The sequence below is a fragment of the Betta splendens genome, chromosome 7 (genome assembly GCF_900634795.4).
Source record: "Betta splendens chromosome 7, fBetSpl5.4, whole genome shotgun sequence".
Taxonomy (NCBI): Eukaryota; Metazoa; Chordata; class Actinopteri; order Anabantiformes; family Osphronemidae; genus Betta; species Betta splendens.
The window spans coordinates 63,449-89,129 of record NC_040887.2 but is presented as its reverse complement, the minus strand read 5'-3'; the positions used below and the strand labels follow the sequence as shown (position 1 = coordinate 89,129).

At 47.1% G+C, this 25,681-nt stretch overlaps 1 protein-coding gene and 1 long non-coding RNA gene across 9 annotated transcripts in view; one reads left to right on the top strand and one right to left on the bottom strand.

Annotated features, from left to right (window-relative positions):
• The window catches only part of abcd1 (ATP-binding cassette, sub-family D (ALD), member 1), a 58,538-nt gene that overhangs the window by 16,927 nt on the left and 15,930 nt on the right, over positions 1–25,681 (top strand). For all 8 annotated transcript variants that reach the window (XM_029156393.3, XM_029156391.3, XM_029156388.3 and 5 more), the window contains 7 exons: positions 11,172–11,346; positions 11,428–11,618; positions 11,706–11,886; positions 12,045–12,187; positions 12,324–12,504; positions 12,716–12,810; positions 24,753–24,898. In XM_029156393.3, coding sequence (XP_029012226.1) covers positions 11,172–11,346; positions 11,428–11,618; positions 11,706–11,886; positions 12,045–12,187; positions 12,324–12,504; positions 12,716–12,810; positions 24,753–24,898 — 1,112 coding nt within the window. The remainder of the gene's footprint in view (positions 1–11,171; positions 11,347–11,427; positions 11,619–11,705; positions 11,887–12,044; positions 12,188–12,323; positions 12,505–12,715; positions 12,811–24,752; positions 24,899–25,681) is intronic.
• Positions 144–2,108, bottom strand: LOC129604308 (uncharacterized). Its single transcript, XR_008695104.1, has 2 exons — positions 1,544–2,108; positions 144–586 (listed from the first exon to the last, which is right to left on the bottom strand). It is a non-coding gene; the product is annotated as an uncharacterized LOC129604308 (long non-coding RNA).

Sequence of the window (25,681 nt, the reverse complement as noted above, 5' to 3'; positions counted from 1 at the left end):
GCTAGAACAAACTGTTACCTTCACACTCCAATGTGCAATGTATAGGTTACTGAGTTAATTAAGAAGTCTGGGGGTTTGAGGACGAAGGAGAAGCTTTTGCAGGGCCTTGCAGACGAAATGCATGAAAGTAGGGTAAACAGGGAGATGTGGTGATCCTTGTTCTCATCACTATTTGGAAGACTGAGCGGAAGCAGTCCTCTACCAGATGGAAGCTGTGGCTGTCCTCACCATCACCTCATCAAAACAAAAGGTAGTGCAATCAGAATTGTAGATTAGTGAAATGTTAATTATTATGTAGGTCAAAACCTTCTCTAATGTAAGAACACACAATACCAGACAAAAAATTAAACCAAACAAGAGGACAGGCCTGTCTGTGCTAAAACAACAGATAAACAGTTGTTACAATTCAAATATAAAATCTAAACAGTATATACCAATTAAAATCTTCTATTACCTATCTTACTGTTGGTACATACAAACTTACATACCTTCACTCCTGAGCTTGGCAGCAGATGTCTGTGTACAGTCTGCAGTGATTTCTCTGTTTCACAGCCTCCTTGCATGTGGGCAACTGGGATTTGCCCTCCTACAGTATAGAAAAGACTGTTAAATTTACTGTAAATTGTATTGGTCCTACAAATATAATGGCTATGGTACAAGCTATCGGTAACTGACCAGATAAGCAGCAGGTATTGTAGAGATGTGACTAATTAGCAACTAAGCTTGAAACACAACACAGTAATCATTCCAACTAATCATGTTAGAATTTGATAGAACAATGACATAACCCCAAATCACAAGTTGATTTAGGCTGGACAGGACGGGGTAATAAACATAACAGCGTTCATCTGCAGGTTCTTTTTGTAGCGATCGACCAGCTGTAGCTCTAAAGTGCAAAGGCCTAAAGGCATGCTAACGGCTAACGCAACACACAAACAGGAGCGGCAGCACGTCAACAGGACAAAAGCTCGATCCACCGCTTCCTGCCTGTCGCCGATCGAAGGCCCATCGGTATTAGCTGTTCCCCACACAGGTGTGTGGTTGCACCAACTCAGAGTAGCACATTTGAAAGGGACAAAGGCTCAGTTGACTCACTGTAGCCGTTAGCGACGCTAGCGATTAGCTTGTCTCACATGTGGGTTACTGCATTTTAAACAGACCCAACTAACATATTTAGATATCACAAGTATCAAGCACAAACTTACTACAGCGAGCTAGATCCACCGCTTCCTGTCTGTCGCCGCTGGAAGGGCGATAAAGATCAGCTGTTCCCCACAGGTGTATGTGATTACAGAAAAAGGACAGACGCTAGACCCACCGCTCCCTGCCTTTAGCCGCTCGACGCCGTTAGTCATTAGCTTTTGTCCACACAGGTGTGTGGCTGCAGGAGCCCACATGAGCACATTTGAAGGGGACAAAGGCTCGGTCGAATGGCTGTAGCCGTTAGCATAGCTAGCTAGTAACTTGCCCCACACATAGGTTACTACATTTAAACGGACAAACTAACATTTTAAAACATTATAAACATCAAGCATGTACTTACTTCAGTGAGTGGATGACGGACTTTAGGAATAGGTCCTTTTTTTCCAACAGGAGCCGTGAAACAAATCCAGCATTGTACGCACCCTTGTTTGAAATGCACATACGTATAAATGCTGAGGCAGTGTTTCTGGCACCGGTCCGTTAAAAATAAAAGTGACCCACAAATCCTCACTTGTTGATCCCTTGGTAAAGTGAAGAGACTTTGGTGTTGGTTAGAACACCTAAGAACCGAACTATTTCTATGGGAGGACTTGGGCGCTGCCGTGCTGGTCTGTTCACGGTCAGTGAGAGGGGGGAAATGGCGGAAGTCCAGTTTTGGTTCGGGATCATTGTGGGGGTGGTGGTTCAGGATTTGCAAGGAGAACTTTCAACCAGTGTGACGACAACTGGGACACGGCCTCAGAGTAGGTCGTGGCTGTTTTCATTGGATGAGAAAATTTACGTTTTCAAAATGTGAAAAAAGCAGGAAATGCATTTCTACCGTGCTCAGTGTGTGTATATGTGACCCATAGAGTCATAGGGACGCTCCAAAATGTCTAAAAAGTGGATTTTGCATGATATGGGCCCTTTAAAGCCCAGATATTAAAGCTCTGTTAAAGTTTAAATGGTTTAAATCAGGGGACAGGGAGGAAAATCCGTGAGGGGAAGGCCAGCTACAGGAGAAAGATGGAGGAGCAGCTGCAGCAGAACAACATTAGTGAGGTGTGGAGAAGCCTGAAAACCATCTCTGGCTTCAAAGCACCACACTCACAGGCACCATCCTGAGACAGTCCTTCAACCCCTGTCCTTCTCCAGCACCCAGGTAAGAAAAGAGCTTAAGATCAAGGCCAGGAAAGAAGCTGGACCAGATGGCATCAGCTCCAGACTCCTAAAGTCCAGCGCAGGCAAACTGTGTGGAGTTATGGAGCGTGTCTTCAATCTGAGCCTCAAGCTGAGGATGGTACCATGGCTTTGGAAGACCTCCTGCGTGGTACCAGTGCCCGCAGTGCCCGAAGACACCGCACGCCAAAGACCTCAGCAACTTTAGACCAGTGACCCTGACATTACACCTGATGAAGACACAGGAGAGACTGGTCCTGGGTTATGTCCGCTCTGTGGTGGGAACCTACCTGGACCTGCTGCAGTTCGCCTATTGACACGGCATAGGAGTAGACGACGCCATCATCTTCCTCCTACATCAAGCTCTTTCTCACCTTGAGAAGCCCGGCAGCACTGTGGGGATCATGTTCTTTGATTTCTCCAGTGCCTTCAACACCATCCAGGCGATGCTTCTGAAACACATACGGCTGGTGTGGACCTCCATCTGATGGAGTAGATTATGGACTCCCTCACAAACAGGCCTCAGTTTGTGAGAGCCAGGGACTGTGTGTCTGACACTCTGACCTACAGTATGGGGGCCCCACAGGGTACTGTACTGGCCCCTTTCCTCTTCACCCTCTATACCTCAGACTTCAGACATAACACGGACAGCTGTGTTCTGCAGAAGTTCTCTGATGACTCTGCAATTGTTGGACTGATCACCGATGATGACGATGCAGAGGACTTACTCAGAATTATGTGGACTGGTGCCAGCAGAACCACCTCCTGATCAATTCAGGGAAAACGAAGGAGATGGTGGTGGATTTCCGCAGACGGCAGCTTGCTGAGGAGACTGTGGTCTTTTGGAGTGAAGAGGACACTGCTGAAGACCTTTATGACCCTGTGGTGGAATCAGCCATTCTGTACGGTGTGATCTGCTGGAGCAGCAGCATCACAGTGATGTCCTGGGCTGCACTCTGGACACGGTGCAGGAGGTGGGTTAGAGAAGGATCCTGGCTGAACTGACATCCACCCTGGACCAGGACTCTCACCCACTGGAGGACTCACTGTCTGCACTGGACAGCAGCTTCAGTAGCTCACTGATCCACCCTCGCTGTGTGAAGGAGAGATATCGTAGATCCTTCCTACTGGTTGCGATCAGACTGTACAATCAACAATGTTAACTACCTTACACAGCAAAACTGATTAACCACCCACAGCATCAGTGGAAAGGACATTCACTGGCCTTGTTTCTGGCTGTGGCCGCAGCAAACCAGACTGTAATGGAGGTTGTAAGGATGGATTCAATGATGGGAGTGTAGAAGTTCACCAGCATCTTCAAAGGGAGGTGGAACATCTTCAGCTGCCTCAGGAAGTACATCCTCTGTTGAGCCTTCTTGGTGATGGAGCTGATGTTCTGCTCTCACTTGAGGTCCTGGCTGATGATGGTGCCCAGGAAGCAGAAGGACTCCACAGGATGACCACAGGATGACAGGGGGAGGAGGGCTGGGTCTTTCCTGAAGTCCACTGTTATCTCCACTGTCTTCAGAGCATTTAGCTCCAGGTTGTTAGCGCTGCACCATGACACTAGACTGGCTATCTCCCTCCTGTAGGCTGACTCATCTCCGTCAGAGATGAGACTGATGAGGATGGTGTCATCAGCAAACATTAGGACAGTTAATGGAGCAGGGATGTAACTATTGTGTTGAAGGCAGAGCTGAAGTCTACAAACAGTGTCCTGGCGTAGGATCCTGGAGTTCACAGCATGTTTACAGCATCGTCTACAGATCTGTTGGCTCTGTAAGTGAACTGCAGGGGGTCTAGGAGGGGGTCTGTGATGTGTTTGAGGTAGGAGAGGATGAGGCACTCAAAGGACTTCACGACTACAGAGGTCAGAGCCACAGGTCTTTAGTCATTGAATCTTGTGATCCTCATCTTTTTGTCAACAGGGGCGATAACTGAAGCAAACTGGCACATGACCTCTCTCCAGTAAGGTGTTGAAAATGTGGATGGGAGGGGGGCAGGCGGCTCAGATGTAATGCTGCCCAGCCTCACCTGCTGCCTCCTGTCGGTCAGGAAGCTCCTTATCCACTGACATGTGGGATCAGGGACGGTGAGCTGGGTCAGTTAATGGTGTATTCCAGGGGTGATGGTGTTAAAGTCTGAGCTGAAGTCCACGAACAGGATCCTGCCATATGTGCCAGGGAGATCCAGGTTCTGCAGGATGTGGTGCAGTCCCAGGTTTCCTGAATCATCTGCCGACCTGTGTTTCCTGTAGGCGAAGTGCAGGGGGTCCAGCAGGGAGTCTGTGATGTCCTTCAGATGTCCCAGCACCAGACTCTCTTCATCTTCATGACCACAGACGTCAGGGCAACAGGTCTTTAGGCTGTCTAGTCGTTCAGGCTGGTGATGGTGGACTTCCTAGGGAGGGGCACAATGGTGGACTGTCTGAAGCAGTTGGGCACTGTAGACAGCTGCAGAGAATGAAGTTCTGAGTGAAGATCGGCACCATCTGGTCAGCCTGTTTCTGGCCTGCCTGTACAGGAACTGGTCATGTTATGGGAAAAATTGTCTCTTCCTTATTTCTATGTGTCTTCCTTATTTCTATGCAGTTATTATACGAGTTATGACTTATGTTCTGCAATTAATATCTTATGTTTTGTCTTACTGTATGCATTTGACATTTCACCTAGATTGTTCAATGGTTGTCTCTGCCTGATAGACTCTCAACTCTAGCTCCCAAACCCAAGGTCGGGGAGTTGTGTCTCTGTCTGTTGAGACTTGGTGCTCCTTTCTCACAGATAGTTGGACGTCAGCGATGCAGGTGTGAGAATGTAAATATCTTCACACACACTGCGACAGGGAGGAGATGGTGCATGTAATTTGATTGGGTTAGAAAGACATTCCACCCTAGTCGGACAGAGAAGCTAAAAGGCAGAAGCAACTTGAGGATCGTGGGCTCTTTGCATCACACCTTCGTGGTGTGTGCACTGATCTCCCCAGCTGGTTTTTGGTTTGTTGATGTGCACGATCAACATCCATGCTTTTTATTTGCTTTCCCCATTATTTTTATTTTCTTTATTATTTCAATAAATCGCACAAAAGGACAACTCTCTCATCTACTTCTTTATGGAAAATTTCCACCACAGTCACCACTTCTGTAGGCCTCTTCCTTGAGTCATTTTGTCAGGGCTCGGGCAGGCGGCGGACCCACATGCACAGCACGGAGGCAGGATTATGATCAAACAGAGGTTTATTCCCAAGGCAAGGTCAGACGGTCCAGGTCATACACAAAATGATCACGGCAAAAGTACAGGCAGGGATAAGGCAAACTCACGGTCAGGTAGTTAGTCCAGGTTCTTTTATAGACAGGATACGCGGAGCAAGGCAAAACAGGAACAGGCACGAGGGACACGGAACACGAAAACTCGGGAAACACGGGAAACTAGGAACGCTCAGGAAACACGGAACACTAAGGAAACTCGGACTCTTCAAGAAACACGCAACCCTGATGAAACACGAATACAACAATCTGGCAACTGGGGTCTGTGAGTGGTGAGGCTATATACTGGTACTGATTACTGATTGGTAACAGGTGTGGATACTGGGAACCGGAGGGTGACGACTGGGTAAACAGGAAGTTAACAAAATAAAACAGGATGTGGCGTGACAACAAGACATGGCGTCACAACAAGAAACAACTAGAACAAAAACACAGATCATGACAGTACCCCCCCCCCTATGGCGCCTTCCACGGCGCCCACGGAAGCCCCCCCCCCAAACCAGGGCGGGCGGAGGGTGGTCCCAGGCGGAGGGACCGAATCCCTACCCCTCAAGGCACACGAGCAGGGTGGGTGGAGGGAGGACCGGGGGAGGGCCAAAACACGAGTCCACACGACCAAACCAAAGTCCATGAACGGGGAAAAAACACGAAGTCCAGGGATTCCTTCACGGAGGGTGAAGGCGCGGCGAGATCCTGCCCAGCCGCCGCTGAGGCAGAGGGGCACACCCAGTGCCCTTGGGCTGGGCCAGCGTCCACGGGGATCCCCCCCAACGGCGATGTCCTCCTGGCGGACGCTGATCCAGGAGGTTGAGGAGTCGAGGCGGACGGCGCCGCAGGAGGCAGCGCCATCCAAGCAACAGGATGCGCCGAGGGCGAGGCCACCAGTCCGACAGCCGAGTCAAGGACGAGGCAGGAACCAGCGGCGTCCTCCTTGGACCACCGCGACGAGAGACAGGAACCAGCGGCGTCCTCCTTGGACCACCGCGACGAGAGACAGGAACCAGCGGCGTCCTCCTTGGACCACCGCGACGAGAGACAGGAACCAGCGGCGTCCTCCTTGGACCACCGCGACGAGAGACAGGAACCAGCGGCGTCCTCCTTGGACCACCGCGACGAGAGACAGGTGTAGGTGCGGCCGGAGCCGGGCCGCCAGGAACCGATACAGGTGCAGCGGGAGCTGCGACGGGAACGACCCCCTCCTGGAGGTCGGCAGGAACTATGACGGGAACGACCCCCTCCTGGAGGTCGGCAGGAACTATGACGGGAGCGACCCCCTCCTGGAGGTCGGCAGGAACTATGACGGGCGCGACCCCCTCCAGGGAGTCCGCCGGGACTGCGACGGGCGCGACCCCCTCCTGGGGGTCGGCAGGAACTATGACGGGCGCGACCCCCTCCAGGGAGTCCGCCGGGACTGCGACGGGCGCGACCCCCTCCTGGGGGTCGGCAGGAACTATGACGGGCGCGACCCCATCCAGGGAGTCCGCCGGGACTGCGACGGGCGCGACCCCCTCCTGGGAGTCCGCCGGGACTGCGACGGGCGCGACCCCCTCCTGGGAGTCCGCCGGGACTGCGACGGGCGCGACCCCCTCCTGGGAGTCCGCCGGGACTGCGACGGGCGCGACCCCCTCCTGGGAGTCCGCCGGGAACGCGACGGGCGCGACCCCCTCCTGGGAGTCCGCCGGGACTGCGACGGGCGCGACACCCTCCTGGAGGTGCGCCGGAACTGCGGCTGGCGCGACCCCCTCCTGGAGGTGCGCAGGAACTGCGGCTGGCGCGACCCCCTCCTGGAGGTGCGCAGGAACTGCAACTGGCGCGACCTCCTCCTGGAGGTGCGCAGGAACTGCAACAGGCGCTGCCTCCTCCTGGAGGCCGGCGGGCGCTGCGGCTTCGAGGGTGACGGGGACTGGAACGACCTCTACTTGGCCGACGGGAACGGGGCCTGGGGCGACCTCAACTTGGCCGACAGGGACAGGAACTGGAACGACCTCAACTTGGCCGACAGGGACAGGAACTGGAACGACCTCAACTTGGCCGACAGGGACAGGAACTGGAACGACCTCAACTTGGCCGACAGGGACAGGAACTGGAACGACCTCAACTTGGCCGACAGGGACAGGAACTGGAACGACCTCAACTTGGCCGACAGGGACAGGAACTGGAACGACCTCAACATGGTCGACAGGGACAGGAACTGGAACGACCTCAACATGGTCGACAGGGACAGGAACTGGAACGACCTCAACATGGCCGACAGGAACTGGAACGACCTCAACATGGCCGACAGGGACAGGAACGGCATCTACTTGGCCGACAGGAACAGGAACGGCCGCAACATGGCCGACAGGAACAGGGACAGGAACTGGAACGACCTCAACATGGCCGACAGGGACAGGAACGGCATCTACTTGGCCGACAGGAACAGGAACGGCCGCAACATGGCCGACAGGAACAAGAACGGCCGCAGCATGGCCGACCGGAACAAGAACGACCCCTAACGGATCGACAGGGACTGGGACGGCGTCCCCTCCGGAGCCGGCATGACTGCCTACAGCTGCCGAGCTCGACGGAGGAGACGTCGGGCCTGATTGGCTGGGGCTAACAGTCGTCAGACGGACGGTGCCCTCTGACTGGGACAAGGACTGAGCGTGACTGGACTGGACTGGGACGTGACTCGACTGGACCTGAGCGTGACCGGACTGAACGGGAGCCTGAGCGTGACCGGACTGAACGGGAGCCTGAACGTGACTCAACTGAACTGGGATCTGGACTGGGCTCGGCTGGACTGGGCTCGACTGGAACGAGGCCTGGACTGGGCTCGACTGGAACGAGGACTGGACTGGGCTCGACTGGACTGGGCTCGACTGGACTGGGCTCGGCTGAACTGGGGACTGGGCAGCACACGGCTGAACTGGGGACTGGGCAGCACACGGCTGAACTGGGGACTGGGCAGCACACGGCTGAACTGGGGACTGGGCAGCACACGGCTGAACGGGGGACTGGGCAGCACACGGCTGAACGGGGGACTGGGCAGCACACGGCTGAACTGGAGACTGGGCAGCACACGGCTGAACTGGGGACTGGGCAGCACACGGCTGAACTGGGGACTGGGCAGCACACGGCTGAACTGGGGACTGGGCAGCACACGGCTGAACTGGGGACTGGGCAGCACACGGCTGAACTGGGGACTGGGCTAAACACGACTGAACTGGAGACTGGGCTAAACACGACTGAACTGGAGACTGGGCTAAACACGACTGAACTGGAGACTGGGCAAAACACGACTGAGCTGGATACTGGGCTAAACACGACTGAGCTGGATACTGGGCTAAACACGACTGAACTGGAGACTGGGCTAAACACGACTGAGCTGGAGACTGGGCAAAACACGACTGAGCTGGAGACTGGGCAAAACACGACTGAGCTGGAGACTGGGCAAAACACGACTGAGCTGGAGACTGGGCAAAACACGACTGAGCTGGAGACTGGGCAAAACACGACTGAGCTGGAGACTGGGCTAAACACGACTGAGCTGGAGACTGGGCAAAACACGACTGAGCTGGAGACTGGGCTAAACACGACTGAGCTGGAGACTGGGCTAAACACGACTGAGCCGGAGACTGGGCTAAACACGACTGAGCCGGAGGCTGAACTGGGCTCGACTGGGCCGGAGGCTGAACTGGGCTCGACTGGGCCGGAGACTGAACTGGGCTCGACTGGGCCGGAGACTGAACTGGGCTCGACTGGGCCGGAGACTGAACTGGGCTCGACTGGGCCGGAGACTGAACTGGAGACGGGGGGCCGCATGAATGCAGGGAATCCTCCCAGCGGAACAAACATGGAGCTGGGCAGGTTGATGCAGACACAACGGTCCGACGGGGCGGGGAGAAGGAAACCGAAACCTTCGGCGGTGCGACCGGCGCTGGCGTGGTGCGGAGCGCGTCGCTTAGTTCATCAAACCTCGCGCACAGTCGCTCATAGAGGCGATGAACACTGGGGCGCTCTAACGCGGTGTCATCGTCCTCCAGCGTCAATATCGCCACCTCCACGGCGCTGCGCTGGTTCTCCGGGTTAATCGCCCGTCGGTAATCCTCCGCAAGGATTTTAAAATAAACACGTAGGTCGCTGGGTAGCTCGGCGCAGGTGAACTCCATGCTCCCTCGGGTGATTAATATCCGCCGTAAAAAAAAACAAGGAAAAACAGTCACTGACCTGACCGGAGGCTGAGTGCTGGCTGGGTCCAAGTTTGGCCAGATTGTTCTGTCAGGGCTCGGGCAGGCGGCGGACCCACATGCACAGCACGGAGGCAGGATTATGATCAAACAGAGGTTTATTCCCAAGGCAAGGTCAGACGGTCCAGGTCATACACAAAATGATCACGGCAAAAGTACAGGCAGGGATAAGGCAAACTCACGGTCAGGTAGTTAGTCCAGGTTCTTTTATAGACAGGATACGCGGAGCAAGGCAAAACAGGAACAGGCACGAGGGACACGGAACACGAAACACGAAAACTCGGGAAACACGGGAAACTAGGAACGCTCAGGAAACACGGAACACTAAGGAAACTCGGACTCTTCAAGAAACACGCAACCCTGATGAAACACGAATACAACAATCTGGCAACTGGGGTCTGTGAGTGGTGAGGCTATATACTGGTACTGATTACTGATTGGTAACAGGTGTGGATACTGGAAACCGGAGGGTGACGACTGGGTAAACAGGAAGTTAACAAAATAAAACAGGATGTGGCGTGACAACAAGACATGGCGTGACAACAAGAAACAACTAGAACAAAAACACGGATCATGACACATTTACCCTGCTGGTGCATCGATTTTTAGTTCCTGTTTAGTGTTTAGATTCATGGCAGCGCTATAAGTTAATTAGTTTCTTTGTTATCCTTGGTTCATGTTTATATTTACTGTAGTTGTTTAATTAAACCATACTATTGTTACATTTTACATGTGTGTGGGTCGTTGCATTTGGGCGATTCCCTCTGGTTTTGTTTGAAAGCTTTAATTTCCTAGTTTCCCCGCACATGGTGAGCATGTTTAGAGTTCAGTTTGTCCCAAGCGGTAACAGGCTCAAATCTGCACTGTTGTTTGGTCACTTTATCTTGGACACTATTTCTTTTTTGTACATATGCAGTTTATTATTATTCTTATTATTCTTATTCTTATTAATATTATAGCTGTTCCAGTGATTTAATTTCTCCGCTGTGGGATCAATAAAGTTCATCTATCTATCTATAATGTATTGGAATTTTTTCCAAATCTTGCCTGCTCTGCCTGCTCTATGTGTGTGTGTGTGTGTGTGTGTGTGTGTGTGTGTGTGTGTGTGTGTGTGTGTGTGTGTGTGTGTGTGTGTGTGTCCAAACATGAGTTAGGATTTGTATGTTGAAACTAAAAAACTAGGGACAAGTGGAGTGCTCTACACTTTGTCACACTCACACATTTTGTACCTTTGGTGGACTTACTAAAATGTTGTTAACAGTATCCGTGATCTTGCTTTACGCTTAACTGTGATGGTACCTTGTTTGTGTTGCCTTCAGACTTATTACCGCGTCAGTAATATGGACGGGCGTCTCTCCAATCCTGATCAGTCTCTCACTGAGGACATCGTCATGTTTTCAGCTTCCATTGCACATCTTTACTCCAACTTGACTAAACCAATACTGGACGTAGTCATCACATGTTACACTCTCATCCGCACGGCACAGTCTAAAGGTACATACATATTTTTTGTTTATCATGCTAAAGGTCAAAGTGCATCTGTTTCACATTGTTTGCTGTGGTTTTCTTTTGTAGGAGCGAACACAACCTGGCCTTCAGTCATTGCTGGCCTTGTGGTGGCCTTCACTGTTAAAGTCCTGAGGTCCTGCTCACCTCGCTTTGGGAAGCTAGTGGCTGAGGAAGCAAAGAGGAAAGGAGACCTGAGATACATGCACTCAAGAATCATTGCCAACTCTGAGGAGATCGCTTTTTATGCAGGACACAGGGTAAAGCACTCTGAACCACCTAATGGAACTGTAACTTAACATTGATTTCAACAGGTAATCACTGTCACTTGATACTGTGACCTGTAGGTGGAGATGGCTCAGCTGCAGAGAAGCTATGTGGCTCTGACCTCTCAGATCCATCAAATACTGCTGAAGCGTCTGTGGTACGTCATGTTGGAGCAGTTTTTAATGAAGTATGTGTGGAGCGCCTCAGGTCTGGTGATGGTCGCTGTTTCTATCATTACTGCCACTGGATACTCAGTGCATGGTAAATACACCACACCAGGAGGAAAATAACAAAGTAAAACACACTCGCTTTAACAACGATTTGGCATGTTTGTCATGTGATCTTGTGCATTGTGAATATATTGTACATGTTTTTTAGAAATGAACTTGTACAACTCTGCTGTGTAAACTTATCTCTAGACCCTGAGGAGGTAAAGCAGGCGGCCCTAGTTATGAAGGAGGAGGAGTTGGTGAGTGAGAGGACTCAAGGCTTCGCTACAGCCAGAAACCTCCTGAATGCTGCAGCTGATGCTGTGGAGAGGATCATGAGCTCATACAAGGAGGTAGACCTTTCTTCTTCCTCGAGGATGTTTATGTAAAAAGTTTTACGGAATCAACATTTCTGTCAAACCGCAATGCCGGTGTTTGTTTTCCTGTGTAGTGTGAACACACCTAAAATGTGTATTTGTACTTTTCTAGGTGACAGAGTTAGCTGGCTACACAGCTCGGGTCTCTGAGATGTTAGATGTGTTCAGGGATGTGAATCAGGGAATTTACCGTCGCTCTGCAGATAGAAACCAGGAGTTAATAGCTGCAGGAGGTGAAAACTTGGTGGTCCAGCATGGTCAGAGGGTCTGTGGTCATCATGTTGGAATCAGAGGTGAGTCACCTCGGCCTCAGCCATGTCTAGGTGAGTAGTGTTAAAATACAGAATAGTGTCGTAGAGTGTCATGACGCTCTTCTAGAGTATATAAATATTAATTTCAAATCTGATGAATGACCATCACCAATAAATAAATAAAGGAAACCTGGGCAGCTGGGTCCCCTGAGTGCCATTCAGAGGTTTAGGTTCTGTTTTGCATGTTGTACAGGTCAGGTGATCAGTGTAGAAAGTGGGATTCGCTGTGAAGATGTGCCAATCATCACACCAACTGGAGACGTGGTGGTGTCCAGCCTTAACATCCAGGTAACATGCCAATGTAGGAACAAGTAGCTTAGATCTCCGTATGGTAGAAACTGCTGAGAAACAGTCGTAGCACTTCAATGTGTCAGCCTTTACGGCAATCTGTTTGCATTTTCAGCACGGTATCACCGGGTTTTTAGCGCGTTGGAGCTGTGTTGCCTCTATTTGGCCTATAGGTGGCGCTCAGCCCCCCACACTGGCCTTTATGACGCTGTCTTACAGTTATGTTATATAGGCCCATGTAGGATTATGTAACAACGCCTCCGTGGTGTAACGGTTTGTTTATTGTTAACAGCCTTGATGTGTCAATTTTTTACCCCGGGTTCGAATCCCGGTGGAAGCAGAAGTTGTAATTACTGAACATTTTTATATTTTCGCATACATGATAGGCTGCCTGTATTATTTAGCAGAGCTACAGCCATGTTCCCAAGAGGTTCACCAGCCGCTTTCGGCAGTGAGTCATACACGGACGTTGTTCTGCCCGCTTTCATGTAAACACGGAACTCTTCACAGTTTTTTCAAACGTAGATTTTGTCAATTTCGTTATTCATTTATAACAACATGCAAATGCTAAAAATTACTGAAAAGATGACAGTACACCCATCAAGTTTGGGTGAACAGAAAACGCTGAGTCATCGCAGAGCTACAGCCATGTTCCTAAAAAGTTAACCAGCTGTTTATTTCGTTATTCCCTCTTTCATGTCCGTCTGGTGAATGAAAGTGGGCGTGGCCATCCACATCCAAGAGCAGGGACACTGGGGGATGGGGAACACGCATCAACACGCAGGACAAAGATCTGCGTTTCTCTGCCTGCTACAGCCTCGGCTGCGTTGGGTTGTTAGTGTCCCTTTCACCTCTACCATATGAAATGTGTTCCTACGAAGTTGATCAGCCGCTTTCAGAATCAGAATCGTTTATTACCCAGGTTTGAACAGGGCAAACACGTACTGCGGTAAAAAAGGTGGTCGCTTTGAAGTGCTACGACTGTATGTTTCCAGCTGCACGTCCATTTCTTTAATGTGTGACTTTGTTTGTATCAGTCTCAATCTTGTATTTGATTATTTTCATTTATTCGTTATCAATTTATTTAAATAACCCAAATCACAACACAGCTCATCTCAGGCCACTGTGCAATAAAGAGTTAAGACTTTAGTAAGTCTAAACCAGAACCGAAAGCTGGTTCCACAAGGGGGCCTGGTAGCTGAAGGCCATTTTACAGTTGGCAGATCTAGAGTAGCCACTGATGTCATTGGGTGTTTAACCCAAGTAACAGATGTTCAGTCATACAGTTAAAGTAAAAGCAAGGCTCTGGGTGCCACTGCCGATCGCAGCACGTCCAGTGCTGTGCTCATCTCTTTTCCCTTCTCACTTCTTCCGATCATTCTTCGCCCTCTTACAACAGTGTTTCCATCCTGAGGTCATACTCAAGCCTGCATCTCATTATCATTCATTGAAACAGCATGTGTGAGCAACAGAGGCATCATTGAGAGTAACATTCTTAGAGAGTCATAGAGACAGAACATTCATGAACCCTCTGTCTTCTGCCCCTCAACCTTTAACCTTGACCTGTAATGGTTGGCATTTCAGAGTTAGGGGACAGTGAGTCTGATGAAGAGGCCAGTGCTGCTGACTCCTTACTGTTTTTTCCTTTGGTGTGATCTTTGTGCTCTGCAGATTAAATCTCTTCTTCCAGGTTAACTCCACAGATAGTGAACCCCATGTTTAGGCAGGTTAGCCTATGTAGCCTTGTTCACACACAGGAACCAATAGAGATCTAACCAGTGTGTGATGAGTGTTGTGTGGATCACAGCTTCAGGTCTGATTCACCTGTTCTCTAGTGAAAGAAACTTTATTTATTTAAACACAATTTAATATCTATACATAGAGTATTATTTACACACAGCACATAAAGTATAAGGAATTATTACAGAATGTTCTATCTATAATCTATAATTAATCATGAACCTGTTGTTCCATAGTTTTACACCACTTAGAAATACAAAATCTTTTTTGGTTGTGCGTATAGCATGAATTCTTAAATTAACTGACCCGTTAAATTATACCCCCTTTAAATAGTTTTTGAATTCCACCAGGTTATAATTTTTTGAACGCAGCAGTCTTGTATCACACTAGGCCAAAGAATGTTAACAATATAGACTGTATGAAAGCTACATTGGTATAATCCCTATATCCCATCTTATGCACAGTTGTGCCTTTGTATGTTTCCCCAGTTTTCAACACCATAGTCTAAGTATGGTAAAATCTGTGAACAATACAGAAAACACACAGCAGTGCTTTCCAGTGCAAAATATTTCTAACCATTGCCAATATAGATACATGTTGTTGTGTACGTATCTGAAATGAGATTTCCAGGAAGATTTATAATTAGCTATAGTAAGGAACAGTGGCTCCGCGTGTCTGGCAGGAAGTCTCAGCAGCAGTTATTTTCTTTGTGTTTTTTAAAGTTTTTTTCCACCCTATTTTTTGTTTTTTGCTTTTTTATATAAATCCATATGGAATGGAGTCGTGTGACGAAGGGCACAATTATCTTTTTCAACTTTTTGAGCCGGCTTCGGGGGACCCTTTATGAAGCGGCTTCATTGTTTACAGTCGGGACCAGCTGTTAGCTCTTAGCCAAGCTCAGTTTCTCCACACTGGAAAGCCAGAGATTCCAGGGTACGGAGAGAATGACAATGCTGCAGAGCTGGAGTTAAGCGGCCGGTACAAGCCATATGTACCACCCGTTACTATGGGAAACGTCTGCTTTCTCTCTAACAAGCTGGACGAGCTAACTGCACTTATGCGTCTACATCGCGTGGAGAGCAGCCTGCTGTGTCTCACAGAGACATGGCTCATTCAGGACACTGCTGCAGGCAGACCAGAGCATGGCGCAGAGCGGCACGACACAAGGTGGGGGACTGGCGGTGAACAACCAATGGTTTAACCCGGACCACACCACTGTTAAAGAACAGCACTGTAGCAGGGACATTGAACTAGTGGTTGTCAGCATTTGGCCAGAGTACCTTCCACAGGAGTTCTCCCAGGTGCTGGTAGTCACCGCTTACATCCTTCCATCAGCCGACGCCGCTGACCGCGCTGTGCGAGCGCGTTACACTGCTTACACTGATAAAACAGCAGACACCACAGGTCAAAACAGTGAAGATCTGGACTGAGGAGGCAACAGAGCAACTAAAGGACTGTTTTAACATCACAGACTGGGATGTTCTCTGCAGTCCACGTGGGGAGAACATTGACAGTCTCACATAATAAACTACATTCATTTCTATGTGGAAAAACTGTGCCAACAAAGACAGCGCAGTGTTTTTCCAAAAATAAGCCCTGGGTGACCTCTGAGGGGAAGGCCCTTCTAAACGTGAAGAAGAAGGCCATTCTCTCAGGCGGCAAGGGGGAGCTACGCAGAGTACAATGAGACCGAAAGTATAAAATCAGGAGGTACAAGGACAGCTACAGAAAGAAGCTGGAGCATAGCCTGGAGCAGAACAACGTCCGTGATATCAGGCCACGGTGAGGCTGGAAATGGACGCCAGGTCACGGGTGAACAAGCCTGAGTGAATGAACAAAATCAGTTCTTCAATAGATTTGATTCTGCCCAGCCCCCAGGCTTCAACCACACGGCCCCCTCTTCACACCTCTCCAGTCCAGGCGTCTCGTCCCAGCTGAAGCTGTTCACACCTCAGCAGCTTGGACCATCAACTACCTCACAGACAGGCCACAGTTTGTGAGGCTCTGACTGTGTGTCTGATGTAGTAGTCTGCAGCACGGGCACCTTGGGACAGTGCTCTCTCTTTTCCTGTTGACGCTGTACACATCGGACTTTAATGTATGTGTGCTGTACACACATACAACTTCCACCACTGTGACCCCAAAATGGTTTCTGGTGACACCGCCATTGTTGGATGTGTATGAGGGTGGGGACGAGCAGGAGTTAAAATAATCACCTAATCCCTAACATCAGCAAGACAAAAGAGCTCGTTCTGGACTTCAGAAGGCCCCCTTCATTACACACAACAGTGAACATCCAGGACTCAGACATTGAGACTGTGGACACATTTAAATACCTGGGTGTTCACCTCTAACAAATTGGACTGGTTAAACAGCACAGACTCTCTGTATAGAATGAGGTCCTTTGGTGTGTGCAGACAGCTGCTAAGGACTTTCTATGACACTGTGGCCTCAGTAGTCCTGTATGGAGTCATGTGCTGGGCGGGGGATAGTACAGGCAGAGACAAGAAGAGACTCAACAAGCTGGTTCAGGAAGCCGGCTCTGTCCTGGGCTGCACACTGGAGTCCATGGAGGAGGTGGTGGACAGAAGATCATCATCATTGAGAACCCCTCCACCCCCTGCACCACACTGTAGAGGCCCCGAGCTGCTCCTTCAGCACCAGACTGTTATACCCCCAGTGCAGGAAGGAGCACTATCGCAGGTCATTCCTCCCCACAGACTGTACAACATAACACCGCAATGACACACAAATGTACCTACACTGTGTATTCCATTCCACTTGTTGTCTGTTGTTCCTGCTGTTCTGTCTTTGTTTTTATACTCCATGGCATTCACTGGTTATATTATAGTTGAAGATTTTACTTGATTTTTTTTACTAAAACTTGTACCTGTTTTTACTTGACTTACCTGATTTTGTTTTTTTTGTATAGTTAATACTGCTGCCACCCGTTCTTATCTTATCTTATCTTATCTTATCTTATCTTATCTTATCTTATCTTATCTTATCTTATCTTATCTTATCTTATCTTATCTTATCTTATCTTATCTTATCTTATCTTATCTTATCTTATCTTATCTTATGTATTTGAACACCCTGCAATTTTGCAAGTTCTCCCACTTTTAAATCATGGAGGGGTCTCAAATTCATTACCACTCAGAGACAGAAAAAAAGAAAAATTAAGGAAATCCCATTGTGTGATTTTTAAAGAATATATTTGTCTTGCACTGCGGAACATAAGTATTTGAACACCTGAGAAGATCAGAGGTCAAACATGTAGTTTCTGACTAGGTTTGCGCACACTGCAACAGGGATTTTGGCCCACTCCTCCACACAGACCTCCTATAGATCAGTCAACTTTCGGGGCTCCCGCTGAACAACGTGGATTTTAAGGTCCCTCCAAAGATGTTTAATTGGATTGAGGTCTGGAGACTGGCTAGGCCACCCCAGAACATTGATATGCTTGTTACGGAGCCACTCCTTTGTTATCTTGGCTGTGTGCTTCGGGTTGTTGTCATGTTGGAAGACCTTGCCACGACCCATCTTCAATGCTCTCACCTAGGACAGGAGGTTGTTGCTCAAAATCTAACAATAAATGGCCCCATTCATCTTGTCAATACAGTGCAGACCTCCTGTCTCCTTGGTAGAAAAGCACCCTCAAAGCATGATGTTACCACCCTCACACTTCACAGTAGGGATGGTGTTCTTGGGATGCAACTCATCCCTCTTTTTTCTCTAAACATGACAAGTGGAGTTCACACCAAAACGTTTACTATTTTGGTTCCATCTGCCCACATGACTTCAATCTGAGCCTCAAGCTGAGGGTGGTACTATTGTTCTGGAAAACCTCCCGTGTGGTACCATTGCCTAAGACCCTCTATACTTCAGACACAACACGGCAGCTGTAGAAGTTCCCTGATGACTGTGGGATTGTCAGACTGAACACCGATGACGACGATGCTGAGTACAGAGGACTTACCCAGGACTTTGTGGTCTGGTGCCAGTGAAACTATCTCCTGATCAATGCAGGGAAAAAACAAAGGAGGGTAATTTTTGTCATCCCACCGATGCACCAGACAGGATCATCAGGAGATCCAGCTCTGTCCTGGGCTGCACTCTGGACATGGTGAAGGAGGTGGGTGAGAGAAGGGTCCTGGCTAAACTCACATCCCTCCTGGACCAGGACTCTCACCCACTGGAGGACTCACTGTCTGCTCTGGAGAGCAGCTCCAGTAGCAGACTGATCCACCCTCGCTGTGTGAAGGAGAGATATCGCAGATCTTTCCTACCTGCTGCTATAAGACTATACAATAAGAACTGCTAACTACCTCCCACTACAGTCACTCACCCACTGCAATAACCCTTCCAATGACCTCATACTCACTTTATTGCTGTACTGTATTGCATTGTACTGTGCCAACACAAACTGTCTTTAACTGAGTTTTATTCTGTTTCCGTAGTCTCTGCTCTGTACTTTGCTGTGTGTGAAGCAATTTCCACAATGTGGGACTATTAAAGGTTTTTCTTATCTTACTTATGGTCTTGCCCATGGTAGTTCAGGAGGAAGATTTTCTTTGCGACACAGAGGGCAGAAAGAAGTGTGTGTGATGAGTTTGTCTCTAGATCAAGCCCACTTAGATCTCCTAGAAGACAAAGTGCAGGGGCCGCTGGGATTGGACAGCTTAACTGGGTTGACAGGTGTTCACATACTCTTTGCCAAAATTGCTGCACAGATGAACATGACCAGAATGCATGTAGGAATCTATCTGCTGTGTTATCTGTACAGTGAGGGCAAATATTTGAGTTTGTCAGACCTATTTGGAACATCCTTTGTCCTGTATAGTGAGTTCTATGAAGAATTTTGTATTGTATTAGTTGTAAATTTGTATTTTTTGTCATTCTGAATAAATTAGAACATATGTTATTCCAGAACGTGTAATTAGTGGTGATATTGAGATCAGCTTCCCATTTAGAGATCGGAAGGCTCACTGTCTGGTCTACATTGGAAATTAAGATATAGATTTTAGATACTGTCCTTTTCCCTGATATATCAATAAATCGCTCTATTACTGGTGGTGATTGCATGTGGATGGCAGTATTCTTACTTTTTGCATTAAGTATTGACTTTAGTTGTTGGTATTTTAAGAAATTGGCCCTAGTGATTTCATAGTGGGACACTAGTTCTTCAAAAGAGGTAAACTTGTCTCTTGTGAAAACATGTTTCAGATGTGTTATCCCTTTGATATGCCAAGTTGGAAAGTGTATTGCCTTTTTGTTTTGTATGATGTCTAGATTGTTCCAGAGAGGTGTGTTTTGGCAAAGAGTAAGCGAAGACCCATTAATTTGAAGAAACTCCCACCAGGCTTGCAGAGATGCTTTTATGCTAATGTTCTGGTAACAACTATGATGTTTGATTTTGGTGCTGATAAAGGGCAGATCTGCAACTTTAATATTTCCACAGAATGTTTGTTCCATGTCTATCCAGGAGGAGTCTGCTGGCATGGGTTTTATCCATTTGTGGATATGGTTCAGTCTATTGGCAAGAAAATAGTGGTGGAAGTTAGGTAGTTCTAGGCCGCCGCAACGTCTGGATTTTTGAAGAGTTTTTAAACTAATTCGTGGTGGCTTGGTTTTCCACAAAAACTGTGAGATGTAGGAGTCTAATGTCTTAAACCACGCCTGGGCTGGCTGAGTTGGAATCATTGAGAGTATGTAATTAATTTTTGGCAGGATCATCATTTTTATGGTGGCAATTCTTCCCATAAGTGAAATGGGTAAGGGCTGCCATCTTTTGAGGTTGGCTTCTATTTGTTTTAATAATGGATTGTAGTTTAGATCAATAAGCTCTGATAGCCTAGACGACAATTCAATGCCCAAGAATTTAATGTTCCCTGAATGGAGTGTGGTAGAAGAGATGTTAGTCACCTTAAGGTTAAGTGGTAGCACTATAGATTTGGTCCAGTTATTAGAGTACTCTGAAAGTCCTGAGAATTCATCTATGAGGCTGATAGTTGTAGGAAGAGACGTCTGTGGCTCCAGGAGAAACAGTAACACATCGTCAGCATATAAACTTATTTTATAATTTACTGATTTGGTCGATATTCCAGTAATTCCTTCATGCTGTCTTATTGCTGTGGCTAGAGGTTCAATAAATATTGCAAATAGTGATGGGGAAAGTGGGCAGCCCTGTCTTGTCCCTCTATGCAGATTAAACCTTGGTAAGATCTGGTTGTTTGTTCTGACTGCAGCGTTTGCTGAGTTGTATAATATTTGGATCCAGTCTATGAATGTTTCCCCAATGCCGAATTTGTGCAGAGTGGCTAAAAGAAACTTCCAGTTTACTCTATCGAAAGCTTTTTCTGCATCTAAGGAGACGATGGCTGACTCTAGTTTATGGATGATGACATAATCAATTAAATTAATTAGTCTGTTCATATTGTTTGTTGACTGTCTACCTTTAATGAAGCCTGTTTGATCAGAGTGAATTATATATGGAGTTATTTTTTCTAATCTTCTAGGAAGTGCTTTACTCACTATTTTTAGATTTGGGTTAGGACATTTATTAGTGAAATTGGTCTATAACTCGATGGGAGTGTAGGTCCCCTCCTACTATAAGTTTGGAACCAGAGTGAGCAGACAGTGATGTGAAGAAGCTGTGAAAGAAAGAGGGGTCGTCAACATTTGGGCCATACACATTAGCTATGCAATATTCAATGTTTCCTATCAAGATATTAATGATTATATATCTCCCTTCTGGATCTACAATGGTATCGTTATGAGTAAAGTTAATCTTTTTATTTATCAGGATGACGAACCCTCTTTGTTTAGAATTGTAACCGGCTAAGTAGGCATGTGGGAACTCTGCTGATGCCAGAGTATAATTTATAATTTTGGGAATATGAGTTTCCTGTAGTAAAACAATGTCTGCTTGTAGGGTTTTCAAATGGTTAAATATTTTAAATCGTTTCTCCTTCTTATTAATTCCACGTACATTCCAGGTGACAATCTTCAGTGGTGTCATATCTTACCTGACTGCTGTGGATCACTAGTCTTGCGTGTATGTAGTGTGACAGACTTTAGGTGTGTGGCTAACCTTAAGTACCTGTGTATTCTGAGTTGTGTGTTATCTATGTATGTGTTTCCCCTGTGCAGTAGATGTTTGTGTGTGGCTGATGGAGGGCTACATAGCTGGCTGACTACGTGGAAGAAGAATAGAGAAAAGGATGTAGACAGTGTGGAGTGAAAGTAGGTGAAGGAAAAAGAGTAAAGGGAAGGAAAATTAAAGTGAAAGGAAAGTGAGTGATTAAGTATGTGAGCGCTTTGCAGAGTGAGTGAGTGAGTGACATTAGATTGACAATAAACATTTACATGAAACATCTGCGAGAGAACGAGTTTGAATACTGGATGTAAAGTTATAACACATAGTTGCATTGCATCTATTATTTTTTTAACAAACCTTTTATATTAAACCATTGTTGTTACATACCACCTGCTAGTACAGCCACGGAGTTGGTCCCGGTAGAGCTCTCCGTTGACGTACAGTTTGTCGACGCTGATGACAGCCCTGCAGCCTTCTGCCATGAACTTTTTACGGATAGGGAACAGTCGGCGGCGGCGGTCGAGGATCTCCTTGGGGAACTGGTCGTTGACGCTGTAGTCGGTTCCCTTCAGCTGTCTGCCCCGGCTCTTAACCAGTTCCTTCTGCTTAAAGTCATGAAACTTGGCAACGATGGGTCGAGGGCGCTGGCCATCCGGTCGTCTTCCTCCGAGTCTATGCAAACGGTGGAACGCCATCTTGTCCACTGCGTCCGCTGGAATCTTCATCTGTTGTTTAAGGAAGTTTTTAATTGTGGTTTCCGTGTTTTCCTCCGCCTGTTCTCGAATCCCCGAGAACAACAGGTTGTCCCTCATGCTGCGGGCCTGCAGATCGATGATGCCTTCTTTTATCTTTTTATTTTCGGCCGCTAGCTGAGCCACATCCTCCGTCAGGGACTGCACCGTTCCCTTCAGGGCCTCGTTCTCGGTGGTAAGAGAAATCACCTGCTGCTGGCTGAATTCCAGGGAGTCGCAGAGGGCCATAAACTCTTTGCGGAGGAGTTCCACTAGTGCCAGACGCGCATCGAAGCTTGATATTTTTTTCTTGATTGACTCCAGGATGTCCGTGATGTTTTTGTCCGCCGAGCTAGCTCCAGGTGACTCAGGTGAGTCAGACGGACGGGAACGCTTGTTGGGAGCCGTCTCCTTTTTCCCCATTACCAGACGCTCGAAGCACTCGTCGATGTACTCGAAACTTTCTTTGGTGTTATCCAGAATGGTAAGATGGTTGATTATTTTCCGTAAAATAAGGTAGTTATTTATTTATTTAAATTGGCGGATAGTTTGTTGCGCTGTTGTTTACTACCAGTGTCGCGCCGCCTTGTTGAATTTCTCGTGCTGTTCTCGCAGAGTCTCGCGTTCTCTCACAGCATCGTTAGCGTCACCCCCATCGTTAGCGTCACCCCCCTAGTATATATTAGTATATTACTATCATACCATTACTTTATCTTCTCAAGTTCCTGTGAAACTAGTCCAGAGAGTTGCTGCAAGTTTTCACCCGATGCCCATATAGTAGTATTATCAGCAAATAAAAGCAATTTCACTAATTCAGAAACTTTGCATAAGTCGGTAATGTATAATATGAATAAATTAGGTCCTAAAACTGAACCCTGTGGCACTCCACATACAATGTCTAACTCACTCGATTGATATTCACTATTTCTGATTACTATTATAATATATATAATATGACTATTTCTCTGATTCCATATTTTTCTGACTTATTCATTAATAATTTTTGACTGATTGTGTCAAATGCCTTTTTTAGGTCAATAAATATTCCCATCGTATATTTCTTCTCATCCATAGCAGTTGTTTTGTCCTCCATCAGGTCAGTAATGGCCAATGATCTTGGTCGGTTCGACCTAAAACCATGATGACAATAAAGTAGAATTTTATACCTGGCAAAAAATGTATCCAATCTATTATTAAAGATTTTTTTAAAGATTTTAGAAAATTGTGGTAGAGAAACCGGTCTATAATTTGTGAAGTTGTGCTTATCACCAGATTTATACAGTAGAGTGGAATAACCTTTGCTATTTTCATACTACTGGGGAATTATCAAATCATATCAGTAGATGTCTTGTTACCACATTTGTTCACTATCTCTGTAATTTCCTTTTTTACTATAGGTTTCAAAAACATGCAACTCATGTTCCTTTCCATTGTATTATTATTCATGGAATCATATTTGCACCAATGTTTTTGTCACAGTTTCTGGTCCTGCTCCTGGTTTTATTTTGAAGTCCTTCCTTTCGTTAATGTCTGGTTCTATTCTCAGGTTTTATTTTGAAGGACTTCCTGCCACTCACTCCACAGCTGTGTTTACGGTCACGTCTTGGGTTTACGTCCGCCATTATTTTGAAAGGACTTCCTGTTTACGTCATGTCACAGCTGTTCCCTGCTTCTACCGGTCATTATCCACACCCGCACTTCATCAGTAATCAATTCACCTTGTATTTAAGCACCACCTCTCACCCCAGTACCTTGCCAGATTGTTAGTTCGTGTTTGCGCCATCACCATCATCCAGCGCTTTTGTTCCGGTCCTGACCCGTGTTTCTGATCTTGTTTTGCCTACCGTTACCGAGCCTTGCCTGATCCCTGACTGCATCGTCTGCTGAATCTGTCTGGTAATTACCCTGCCTGTTTTATGACTACGATTCTGCCTCGTCCTGAACGGTACTGCTATCTCTGCCAACACGGTTAACGAACCATGTCTGTCCACGGAACTGAGCCTGCCTGAACCTTTCTGCTTACTCGTGTATGACCCTGCCTGACTCTGACTCTGCATTTCCGGAATTTTTTGTAACGTCCAAAACTTGTTTGAGCCGTGCATGTGGGTCTGCCATCTATGATGTTCTGACAGTTTTTCGCTAAACCAGAAACAACATTCAGAAAGAAACTATTAAACTTATCTACTACATCCTCCATTCTATTAACGATATCATTATCCACAAAATATTGAGGGTAGTTGCCCTTACTGTAACTGTTTCTAATAAATTTATTTATTTAATATATTCCAAGTGCCTTTCATATTATTTTTATGATTTGGAGTAATATTGTTGCTTACATCTCCTCATTATTAAACCTACATCCTGTTTCCCAGGTGGACGAGGGCATGAATGTTTTGATCACTGGTCCAAATGGTTGTGGGAAGAGTTCGCTGTTCCGGATCCTCAGTGGACTTTGGCCAGTGTATGGAGGAGTCCTGTACCGTCCAGAACCACAGCACATGTTCTACATACCACAGAGGTCCTTCTGCTTCTCTTAGGACTGTTACTACTGCTGTTAGACAATAGTAGAATAACTTTGTCATTGTACATAGTACAACGAAATTGAGATACAATCATTCTGGTGATTAAACAAAATGGTAATTAAAAATAAAAGATACCAGATAAAAACCTGTAAGTTACACATGCATCTATTCACATCCAGCTGTTGCACAGTTCACTTAAAATTAATAATATTTTTGTCCTTGTTGTTTAATCATCCTGCATCTAGGCAGCAGTTCAGAGAATGTTCAGGGTGTGATGAGTCCAGCGAAATGTTTTTTTCGCTTTTTTAAGGCAGCAGTAACTGTACAGTTCGTCCAGAGATGGGAGAAAGCAGCCGATGATCTTGTAGGCTGTGGTGGTGACTCTGTCGAGTGCTTTTCTGTCTGCAGCTGTGCAACTGGCGAACCAGGCACAGACACACTGTTAGAATGCTCTCTTCTGAGCAGCAATAGCAGGACACCAGCACCCAACAGGCATGGGAGGCATGGAGAGAAAGTTCCGTTCTTTTAACTGACTCGGATCTTTAAGTCTCGATCAGTAAAGTGAATGAATCATTTTCTGTCATTCATTCATTCATTTCGTTCATTCCCAGCAGGTGGCGCTGTGGGCGTTGTAGTAATGGTTGTGGTTCGCAAACACTATAAACTGAAGACAACATTGTTTGCTTCAGTGGACAAATTATAATCACAAAATGCCACAAGCAATTCAAACCATGTGAAAACCTAGCAAATACACACCACATTAACGTGGCTTATGTCCT